The 11,956-nt window shown below is 39.3% G+C and overlaps 1 protein-coding gene across 1 annotated transcript; it reads right to left on the bottom strand.

Annotated features, from left to right (window-relative positions):
- Window positions 1-4,561: 4,561 nt before the first annotated feature.
- On the bottom strand, window positions 4,562-9,225 carry LOC135262974 (G-protein coupled receptor 12-like). Its single transcript, XM_064350468.1, has 2 exons — window positions 9,077-9,225; window positions 4,562-8,118 (listed from the first exon to the last, which is right to left on the bottom strand). The coding sequence occupies exons 1-2, from the start codon at window positions 9,096-9,098 to the stop codon at window positions 7,109-7,111; spliced, it is 1,032 nt and encodes a 343-aa protein (XP_064206538.1). The 5' UTR covers window positions 9,099-9,225; the 3' UTR covers window positions 4,562-7,108.
- Window positions 9,226-11,956: the final 2,731 nt, after the last annotated feature.

Genomic DNA, 11,956 nt, shown 5'->3' with positions numbered 1-11,956 from the left:
CCGTTCTCAAATCTGCTTTCGTGTCCCCAGAAGCTAATGATTACATTGTGTTTGAGAATAATAATATATGAACTTGCAGATGGACGCTACTGTCCAGTGTGTCATGCATGGGGGTATAGCTGCAGATGAAACTACAGGGAGGGGGTGCTTGTTAAATGGCCAAACTGCCCAACAATGGTGGCACTTAGAAACCCCCACAATGCACTAGAACAGTGCCTTAACAGGACTGGCCATACAGCAGCCCCACTGGGTAACAATACTTCACGGGAGGCCAGTTCAGCAGCACAACAGAACATTTATTCCCTTTGACTGGAGAGTGTTATGCAATTGTTGGAAGTTGAATAATCTACACGAATCACAGTTCTACTGTGGTAATAAAAGTTAGCAGCACTGGAGCTGGACAGTTCTAGTCTATACAGGCCACACTAATGGCGTACCTCTGATAAAAGCTTATGGCACAATTTTCACCCTGGTCATTACACAAATAAATATTGGACATCAGTAAATTGTTTTCAAGTTATTTTTAATTTTCATTTTATTTGACAATATCTTTCCTTGGAGTTACTGTCTGTATATTTACAGTAATAAAAATAAATTATTTCCAGCAAGGAATACATTCAACACAGTGCAAAATTTAGCATGTCCCTTTTTTTGTAAAGTGCATTGTACTTAAATTTCATATTAAATTTACTTTCACCATACAAAAAAAAAAAAAAAAGAATGGTTAGTTTACATCACAGTATCATAAACCAGTCATGACCCCTTTCCCTCCAGGACCTATTCCCACAACCATTTTATCAAATATATATTTAAATTTAAAAACAGCATTCTTAACATCTAAGCTCATCTGTCCTGTGTGGTGACTTTAATGTGAGCACATTATGGACATTAGGGGGTTAAACTGGGTAACAACAAAAGCAATGATAATTAGATGTAGAGCATTTTACCAGTGGATATGTTGTTAAGCACACAATTACAATGCTGGAAATAGATCAAGAGGGAGCATATTTCACCGGTACGGCTCTGGTACACTTTGAGAGGATAGATTCAGTCATAATGCTGAAGCTTTATGTGCTGTTTAATGGTGCAAAACAGGATTTTCAAGGCCTCTATTTTGAGCAAATTGAACAGGTTCGTCTTTTGTTTCTGGATTTATTTTTAGAAGCACTGGATTTATCCTTGGGAGAGTTCCAGCACAATGGGTACTGTCTTTGAAATGACCTTCCTTTATTTTTGTCCTAACACTCCACTATGAATGAAAAGAAGGCTCTCTAAAAGACAGCTGACACACTTCACTGCTTCTTTTCATATACTGAGTGCATACGGCACATAGTCTCTGGAGCAGGGTAGAATCTTGGCCACTAGTGCACCATCACAGCTCTGTACTACAATATTCACACCTTCCAATAGTATTGGGATTTACCACTGCTTTTCACGAGCACTGTGTCTGTATATAGAGGCACATGACTGAACACGAGCTTTGGTAAATATTCTCTCCTCTCTTCATAGGACATACTGTAAGTCACAGGAAGCCACTGTTTCTACATCGCCATCTGTCTGATATGTGAGCAGGCCAGGACACCCCTGTGCAGTCCAGAACCAACACAGCGAGGTAAATATTAGACTCAGCACACACTTGAGCGGTTAGTCTCATGCTCTTTGTTTCGACACAGGCTCATGATCTTTGTGCTGCAGACTGAATCCTCTACTGTTTTATTGGATTCTACTGGATTGGATATTTTCCCATTTGTTTAAAATAGAGTATAGATGGAACCTCGTGTGTGCCTTAACTTCCCACCCCTACCCAAACCAGAAAAATAAGAATGACAATTAATTAAAAATGAATAAAAATGACAAATAAAAACATTCCATATAGACATCATTCTCATCCAGAACAATAATACATTTTTAAAACAGTGGCACTTTTAGCATTGTCCATATGCATACAGTATAACACACACACACACACACATACATACATACAACAACAAAAACAAACACAATATTGAACCCATGCCCTTGTGATGTCTATAAAAGTATATGTTTCAGTAGAGTGTTGCACAAGAAAAAGAAAATCTCTAATCCTTCTGCATAGACATTCAGCTTAGAGGATGCTACAAATATCTGATGCAATGAATGTCAATTAACTCAATTGAATACATTTCAATACAGATAGACAATAGAACATTAGTATCTGTGACCTAAAGAAATGTTTTAGTTGTAAAATTCAGCAGATATTGGGACTTGGACTTCAATAGGCCATACACACACATACACACACGCTCACATTTGCACACTATCATACTCATATAAAACACACATTTCAGTGAATCAATGTTTTGAAAAATCATATACAGTTTAGAGTGAAAACAATGGAATGTGCAACAAAATGTGCGAATTCACAGGGGAAATCTTCACAGTTGTATCTCACTGTCAGTTGGTTCCTGTGCTCATAATGAGTGAGATCACTGCTAATTACTGGGTCACTGCATGTTTTTGTGGCCTACTAAGTCTCGTTTCAAAACACACTACACTAACTGATAAGCATTGGGAGTTGTTGACACAAATCACGGATGACCTTACAATCTATCAGTAAACTCTGGGCCAAATTAAGTCTGGTTGCCCTTTGGACGTATGTTTGAAATTAAATAATAGCTGCTGTTTTATGTCAACACATGTACTGGAGTACAGTAATCACTAAAATTAATAACAAATGTGACTTATCCTTACATGATTTAACCAACTTTAAAGACAAATTGAATGTCAGTTAGTTTGGACACATGCTTTTAAACAGAACCATTTGATATAACAATTTGGCTTGAACAAAAATGAAGAGTCATGTTTCTGGCCAAGTTTCCACAGAAAAAGTTCAAATGTTTCATTCTTGACTCAGTGGAAATAGATATTTTATATAATGAAGGAAAGATTTTACTGTAAAAATTTGGAATCTATGTCATGTTTTTTATAAAAGGCATTGAGGAAAATTGGATCAGGGCTATATTGACTAAGAATACCAGTATCATTTCGTACACATGTCATCAATACATGAGTTGGCAAGGGATACATTTCCTACATGCACTGATTAAGCAAATACAGCCTGACATTGCTCACATGACACTTCAGGCCTTGAAGTGTTAAATAATAGTGTACAATATCCACATAGACAGTTACACAGTACATACAAATGCCACAAAGCAATGTATGGTCCAGTGACTATGGTCCCAGAATTCCATTAGATTAAGTAAAGAGTGAAAGAGAACACAACAGCCCATGCAGGCCCAGGTCTAGCCTGTGTGCCACCCTGGGTGAGATTGTGGACCACGGATGGAGGGGGGGTGCCCCTCCAGACAGTTGGATGGAGCTCTAGGCAATCACACCTTTACCTAGAACTGGTCCTGGGTCTATGGTTATGTCATGCTCTGTTTCTGCCTCATCTTCCATTGAAAATGAAAATGGAGAGTTGCTGTACAATATCTCAACTATAAAATAGGACATTTGGATCGAAAATAGTTTTGCACATGCTTCTTTTGGCTTTTGGCGAATTTGTCCACTAACAAGTCCTTTTTTCATTTATTTCTAAACTTATCAGTGAGTCAGTGATATTTCACTCACTGACAAGTGGGCAGAAATGGGAAGGCTGCCAATCCTTACAAAAAACTAAGTTAAGATATATAATACTAAAAGGAATATATTCCTTTATATATGTCAAAATGCGCTTATATTGTCATGTAATGGAATGCATTTGATGTTGCATACAAAAATACATATGTTTCAAAATACAGTTTTACAGAAAAGGACTAAAATACAAGAAAGTGGCAGCAAAAAGTATTTGTCAAGATAACACATTTTGACATATATGAATATATCCCTCATATTTTCTTATTAAACATATATTAACTAGCTTTTACATGAAACATACTTTTTGTTTTGACATATTATATCATACAGTACATTACACATTGGACATTATTGCAAGGTATCATAAATAAGGCCAGAAGATATTTGAGATTCTGCATGTCATAAAGTAAGTGTTTTTACCAACAGTTGAAACAATTGTATTTATCTTTGCAGTATTATATATAACACAGTTGTTGATTGTTTGCATACTCATAATGAATACTACCCCCCCCCCCCCAAATGAGTCAATATAAAAGACCACTTGAAAATATTTTTTTAAGTATTTTAAAAAGTACATCAGTTTGTGTGCGCCATTTGTCAGAGATGTCAAGTTTTGTTAGAGTTTGTGTCACTTTTTTGGTAAAAGCATTGAATAATGATGTGGTTCACTCTAATATGAAAACATTTTACCTAATAAACACCAAAAAAGTGTTTACTTAAATGACGGTAGTACAGTTTCAAAAAATGTGTGCTACACAGATTGTTCTAGTAATGGGATATAAATGTATTCAAATCAGCATTCTTGTAATATATTTGTATTTGTCTTTTTTTAAAACAGCCCAAGATTAACTGCGCGTTATGCTGCACTTAAGTCTGAAAGCAGTGCGAGTCAGACATACAACGTAGCTGATCAGGCTATATTCTAAAAAAAAAAGAATTAAAAAAAAATAAACATTCTCTTAAAATCAATAGGTCCATGGGGGGGAGGGGGGGTGGGGGGGATGAATGCTTTCATAAAATATATCAAATGAACCACATTTGTGATGATCACATAAAAACTCTAAATATTTGGGTGGAAGCAGTGACCGAGGAAATGCTGTTAATTTGTCAATGGATTACAGTACACTTGATACATTTTGCAGAATATGTCCCATAATGAATGAAATATAGGGCAATGTGGGTGCTAGTGTCAACAGTGTACAGTAGGCCTAGGCTGTTCACATATACTAGCTAGCACGTAGATGCTCGATATTGTCCAGACTTTTAGCTATATTGCAGGGGACCTTTTATAAAAACAATTACTGAAAAAATTAAGGCCTGCACAAAAGATCTGTCCTGTTGTTTAGTTTTTCTCTCTGCCAGTTTGATAAGCGCATGTACACTAATACTTGTAATTTAAACCACAGTGGAGTGATTTAAACCGCTAGGAGCCATGAAGTGAGGTGAATCTGAGGGATATGAAAAAATGTGGGAAATGCGGGCTGTGAACTAATTAAATGATTTCTAGTACATTCTATTGGATTGTGATGTCACTTCATACCACCCTCTCTTTAAATATTTAACACAATTGACCAAAAAAAACAACAACAAAAAACAATTAAGTAATAAAGTTGTTCCTAGAGTGTTGTGCGGACCATAAGCCATACTGACTTGACCTCCCTCTTTCAAATTGCATTAAAAACGCGAATTTATTGCCACTTTTCGCAAAATAGGAGGACATTTCCTCGGGTCATCCACTATTTAAGGAAGAATCGTACATTAAATAAGATTAGGTTGTCGAGACATGTTCGCTCTTGTATTGTAAATTGTAAACGGTTCTCTTGATACGATTTAGTTTCTGTATGAAAAATTAATAACCTACAAGCTACTATTCACGTATCAGTCACACACATTGCAGCGAAAGATATACAGTGTAATGCGAGCCTGCCTAGCATGATTCGTACTCCATAACTATACATGTCTCAATGGAATGACGTCTGAGCGCGCTCACCGTAAAAATAAATTTGGCTGAAACTCCTGGCTGTCAGTATTTCCCCAGGAAGCGTGTTCATTTATGCAAAATAGAATATTTGTTTTCCTATCTCATGTATTATTCGTGTACAGTTAAGTACTAGAGTGGGCACGTCTATCTTTGGGAACCCGAGGCAGGCTAAACTCGCTGTCCGCTATCCGTGGTGCTGAAAAAACTTGGCGGATTGAATTGTATGGCCTACTTATCACAAACATTGCTGGCTGAAAAACCCTGTATTCCAGTTGTGATATTTTGACTGGTGTTATAGCATTTCATTCAAACAGGCAGTATTACGATGGTTATGTAAACAGCGGCTCTACGGATGATTATATTTCAATCGTAGTTGAATTATACATTGCCCTTATGGGGTGTCATTTGCCATTATCAAATTATTTTCCCATTGGCTTGAAGTATTTAAATGCATATTTTGGTCACGGGTCATGGGTCTTTAAAGCGAATATATCTATTATTTTCCATTAAAGAGGCCTATTAAGTTCAGTGAAAAGTCTTCAGCTGAATGTATAAGCAATGCGACATAGGTTTTCATCATATTTCATTGTTATTATAGCAATATGCGCTGTAAAGTAGATATGAAAATGAAACAGAGGAACCTACATTGCAATGTAAACACAGGCAGTCCGCTTCCTAGTGACAGCTACATCGACATCACAGTAATAAAAAAATAAAAAAAATAAAAATAAAAACATTAGGCTATTCGGCATTATTTTAGCGTATGTCAACTTCAATACTGGGCAGTATGGTATGATGAGCTATTGGAATCATTAGGTTTTATTTACCTCAGCGGTTCTGGGTTACACTTTTGAAACCCACTTTCAAAAGCGACTCCTACCACAACAGAGAACAGATTTCCGTTTCCGCTATACAATTAACCGGGAGTTAAAAAGAAATGAACACTGCATAGCTCTTAATGAATACATATTATGTTCAAATATACTAGGAATGGGCTTTCCCCTCTGTACTAGAAATAGACAAACAGACAGACAGACAGGCAGAAACAGACAGACGGACAGATTGACAGATAGAAAGATCGATAGATAGACAGACAGACTTTACTGAACCTCGTGGGACAATTTGCCCTCTGAATTTGACCCATCCTAGTTACTTAGGAGTACTGGGCAGCCATAGTGCAGCGCCCAGGGATCAACTCCAGTTCTGAGGCCAGTGCCTTGGTCAAGGGCAATGGCAGGAGTACACCCAACATGCATGTTTTTCGGTGTGGGAGGAAACCGGAGTACCCGGAGGAAACCCACGCGAACACGAGGAGAACATGCATTAGAGGGGTTACCACTGGAACACATGTGGATATAGGCCCGTATCTCCTGTTTTGTTGACCTCACTATGACAATGCATAGTTCACACATTCCCGAGAGCTTGAATAATTTCCAAAAAAACAAAAAGAAACTTATGGAGTAACCTAGATATGAAAAATACGAACCATACTATGTGGAAAAACTGTAGCTACACGTCACTTGACGTCCTTGGCCGCAAGGAGAAGCTGGAGGGAAAACATCCGCAGCACGCGAGCCACAGGGATTTCTGGATGTCGGGGTTTCTGAAGGCATAAATTATAGGATTGATGACTGAGCTCCAAGTCGCCGGTAGAACAGTAACATATGTGTAGACCATGGGATATCTAGAGTCAGCCACGAGGGAGTACATCGCGAAGGGTATCCAGCACAGCGCGAAGATGCCGAGAATGACGGAGAGGGTGGAGACACCTTTGGTGGTAGAAGAGGCGTGGGAGGTGGCCATAAATTGATGCTGCACCGCGATCTGTTGCGCGTGCCTGAAAGCTATCCTGCAGATCTGCAAGTAAAGCTGCATCATGAGGGCAAATATTAGTAAAAAGGTTATCGCCAGCAGGGCGGCATTGTTTTTAGTCACTGGTCGACATATGCTGCAGGTGGACTCGTCTTGCAGACAGTTCCATCCCAAAACTGGCATCACGCCAAGTGCGACGCAAACCAGCCAGATGAGGACCACGATGACGTAGGTGAATGTTACAGTTCTCTCTGTATGGTAGGTCAGCGCGTTGTAAAGAGAGAGGTACCTGTCCACTGTGATCGCCAGGATGTTGAGCACGGAGGCAGAGAACGCAGCGATTAGCAGTCCGGCTGATATCAAATTTACGAATTCCGTGCTGATCATGTAGGTGAAGATGAAGTTCAGTATGAGACCGAGCCCAGCCAGTAAGTCTGCAAAGGCAAGACTTCCTATGAGGATGAACATAGGCGCTCTCAGGATGGGCGTGTAAAAAATGATGGCGATTACAATTGCGTTTTCGCAGGAGATCAGGGTTCCCGTCATGCACAGTGCTATGTCCCAGGGGTTGACTACAATCGGTTGAAGCTCGGAGGTCTGAACGGGCGAGGAGTTCCTTCCATCTTGAAAACTCAAGGTTACCGAGTTCAAGGAAGAGGTGTTTTGGAGTTGGTTGCTCATTGCTGCAGCAAGAGAGTGAATCATAGCTGAGATGGAGAGAGGAAAACGAGGAGGGAAGGGGCGTGAGTGTTGAGAGAGAGAGAGGTGGTGTGTGAGTAACTATAATTTATACTCCCCTAAACATATACACGCACCGCCACCCAGACACACAAATGTTTTGTCCGCCTACTGGTTTCACTGATCATTTATAAAGGTAGCCACAGAATGCTCTGAGAAATACAAATATTTCACTTTTGTTGTTAAGGCCAACTGATTCATCCAGTCTTAAAGATTTTCAATGGCATTATTTTTACGGTACGACTAGTCATTGAATCAACTGAATGCTTTATAATTAAATTTGTAATTAGCCAATAGCCAATTGCAAAATAGTGACATCTATGAGTTACAATGAAATGAGAATCTGACCTACGTTAGAAATAACCAATTGCCATCATGCAGGACAGAAACGAACCATTTTAGACAAGGGTTAATTGCCTTTTCGAAAAAAAATCTGACTTTTGTGCGAGTGACCTGTCCACTGTGAACACATTTAATCAGAATCTCTAGAATATCTATTCGATGCTTGCCAACATTCACAAGCAGAAGCCGCTCGAGCTCATTTTAAACCATGCGCAAGCTGGCGTTCATTCACAAATTTCCACCGTGCATTAGTAACTATATCCAAACCGCGACTAAGGACTGCAAAGGTACCCGAGTCAGTCTAATAATATAATTCCTGGTCGGAATATTCGTTTAATGTATCGGTTGTAATTAGTAGGGCCTAAATATCGACATGTCCAGGTAAAGTAAAGCGAACGCTAACCGGAACATCCGTGTAGTTTATCCCCCAACCATATCTTATTGTTCTTCAAGAAGCATTCAAGTGTGCATTTTGCAAAAACATTCAAGTGTGCATACAAAGAAATACAAGAAATAAGGGGGAATGGAGACGCAGAGAGAGTGAGAGAGAGAGAGAGAGAGAGGTGATGGAAGTGGCTAAATTACCAGTTCCTTGTCCTTCCTCCATATGGTTTCCCACCGCCGTCAGATCACGTCGTTATTTTCAGTCAGTGTCTGATCGGATGGAGCGTATTGTTCCTCGGTTAACATTGATATGCAGTTTTCAAGCAGAGACGGTCTTGTGTTGTACCCCATTGGACGTGCCGGTGATTCTCACGTCTGACGTCAAAACTGTTCACTTAAATTCTCCTGAGACTATGTGATCAGACCAATAGCGCCTATCATCATTATGTCGGAAGAAAGTATACTGGAGGAATTTCATGCATCGTGTCATTCGTCCTGAAGGTTAATTTAAGCGGCTGAGTAGGCTATCCTAGATTTAGACTTAAGATACAGTACACCCAGCAGTTAATAACAACCAGCTTTGTAGAGCTATGTGTATATCTCGTAAGACAGTGCAATCGGCGCCTCTCTAATCGCGTTTGCAGTAGTATCATGTATGAATAACTTATTGTCGTTGTTTCTTTAATATTCTAGCAACAGTTTCAGTTCAGGAAGCGCGTAACAGTGATGGAATGACGCAGACATCGGTAAATAAGTGGATAGATAGATAGATAGAAGCCAAATATAGGCTATATATCTCTAGTCTAGACATTATTATTATTGTTGTTGTTGTTTTAATTCTTGCTGCTGTTGTTTTTATTATTCCATATTTATGTAGTTATTATTTCATAATCATGATCTTAGACAATAACACAGGTTTCATCACTTCAGATACACAGATGTTTCTTTAGAAATAGAACTCATTGAGTGTTGACTTGCAACTGCTAATCACCATACTGCTTCCAATTAGCGAATATCCCAACAGAGAAGTAGACAGGGATTATAGTGTCAGGAAAAAAAAAGAATTTGCACATTTGCTCCCCAGCCCCTAACCCTACCCGCCACCCAAAATACATATTATAGGTAGTAGAAAATTAATTTGCTCCACCAGAGCCAGCTATGGGTATTAGAGATGTAGACACATGCTAGCTTCACCCATTCTCACCCGCAAGAGCTGGCTTTGTTGTTCCTGTATTGTTCTAAATATACTGTATGCGATATCTTAGTGAGTAATAGGCTAACAGTAGACAACCTCAGGAGGGCACACGTATGAAAGTATCATGTTTTATCAACTTAATTAAGTCTTAATCAACCCACTGATATTGAAATGCTTGAATTAAATACATCACAATGTTTTTGAGACATATACATAATACATAATTTGTGTCTTACACATAGTGTGGGGTGCAGATGAGGCATGCCAACTGAACCAGGTTGGAGAGCTACTCTACACCTCAACACCACTTCCCTTTCATCTTTCATTACATTACAGGCATTTAGCACACGCATTTGCTTGACACTGACACATATAGAATCTATCAAATCTATCAAAACCTATTTATTTACATTACCTGAGAATATGGCATCGACAGAAAGAAAAAAAATTAATAAAAATATTTGGTCCCAAAAAATTCTTCTTCACTTCCACCCCATCGACGAAATACTGTTCAGTGTAAGATTATGCAAATGTGTAATGTGTATATGAGGGCATTGTTGTCTAAAAGATAAATAAAAAAATGAGCGTGTGCACATTCTTATTTATTTTTTTAATGTGCGTGTGCACATTCTTGTGTGTATGGGTGTACGTGCATGTGTGTGTGTGCGGGTGTCCCACTATAGCGACCTGCATCTGTGATATTATTACGATGTAGTTTTACTGGAGAAAACTGGGCGGTGTGGTGGCATTGTGCTCAGGCTGATGCTATTTTTATTGCAGCTTCCCTGTGAAGGTTCTAATGAATCACGGTCTCTGATCAGAGTCACAGAGAGCGCATGGGTGGCTCTTCATTGATGTCACTTTCCCATCACCTCACTAATACTGCTTCATTTATCCTCAGATTTATGCTTGACTGTGCAGGCTTCCATCATCCAGCATACTCTCAACACCCAAATCAATCAAATACCATAAGCATTTGTGTGCAAATAAGTGAGTGCTTCTAATGATCAATCACAAAACAAATTATTATTATTATTATTATTATTATTATTATTAGTTGAAACAGTTGAGATTAGTTGAGGCAAGTTGAAATAAGCCTTGGCTATTTGAGGGTGTTGGATTGCAGAAAGCAATGACAGACATGTTCATAAATAACACTCATCATTGAGAATGCATCCCAAATGTATCCTTTTGAATCCCTTTAGAAATGAGTGGTATTGGTATTGGTATTTGCAACAGTAACAGCCAAAGTGACGTGCAGTGTTTGTTATGTACTCTGCAGATGGTGTAAACAGTCACAGCAGAAAGCTGACAGAACAGAATGGGGCTGAATGAGCGGCATCTTCAAGCTGCGATTTGTAAAGACGCTATAAATAAACAGTCGCCGCGTTGTCTGGCTGTGCCGGGATGTGCACGCGGTTGTCTGTGGCACGCGACGAGACAGCCGTCAGTTGTGACAGACGAGCCGTATCCCCAAGGTGCCGGAGTCTGCAGCCTGTCGCAGCATCTGGCCAAAAACGACCATATTCTTTACCTGGTGTCTACACCGTCTCTCACCGGGGGGTGGTGCAGAGGTCATGCTGAATTACAGCCCCCATGTGTCCACCCGTCAGCAGTGTTTCTTAGGAATACAAATGCAAACACATATGCTTTCAAAGGTGTCTTGCGGGGGGAAAATGTTATAAGATATTCAGTCAGCTCAGATTAAAATCCTTGCTCAATCACATAGTGGCTGTACCATACTTTGGAACCTGAATTACAGAGAGAAAATATGCAACCATGGAGCCGGGAATTAATGGCAAGACTTCACAAAGTCACTGATTCCAACATCTCACAACATCTCTGATCATGTCTTTAAACCACCACACATATGAGACTGTAACTTT

The sequence above is a fragment of the Anguilla rostrata genome, chromosome 9 (assembly GCF_018555375.3).
Source record: "Anguilla rostrata isolate EN2019 chromosome 9, ASM1855537v3, whole genome shotgun sequence".
Classification (NCBI taxonomy): Eukaryota; Metazoa; Chordata; class Actinopteri; order Anguilliformes; family Anguillidae; genus Anguilla; species Anguilla rostrata.
This window is presented reverse-complemented; position numbering and strand designations above follow the sequence as displayed.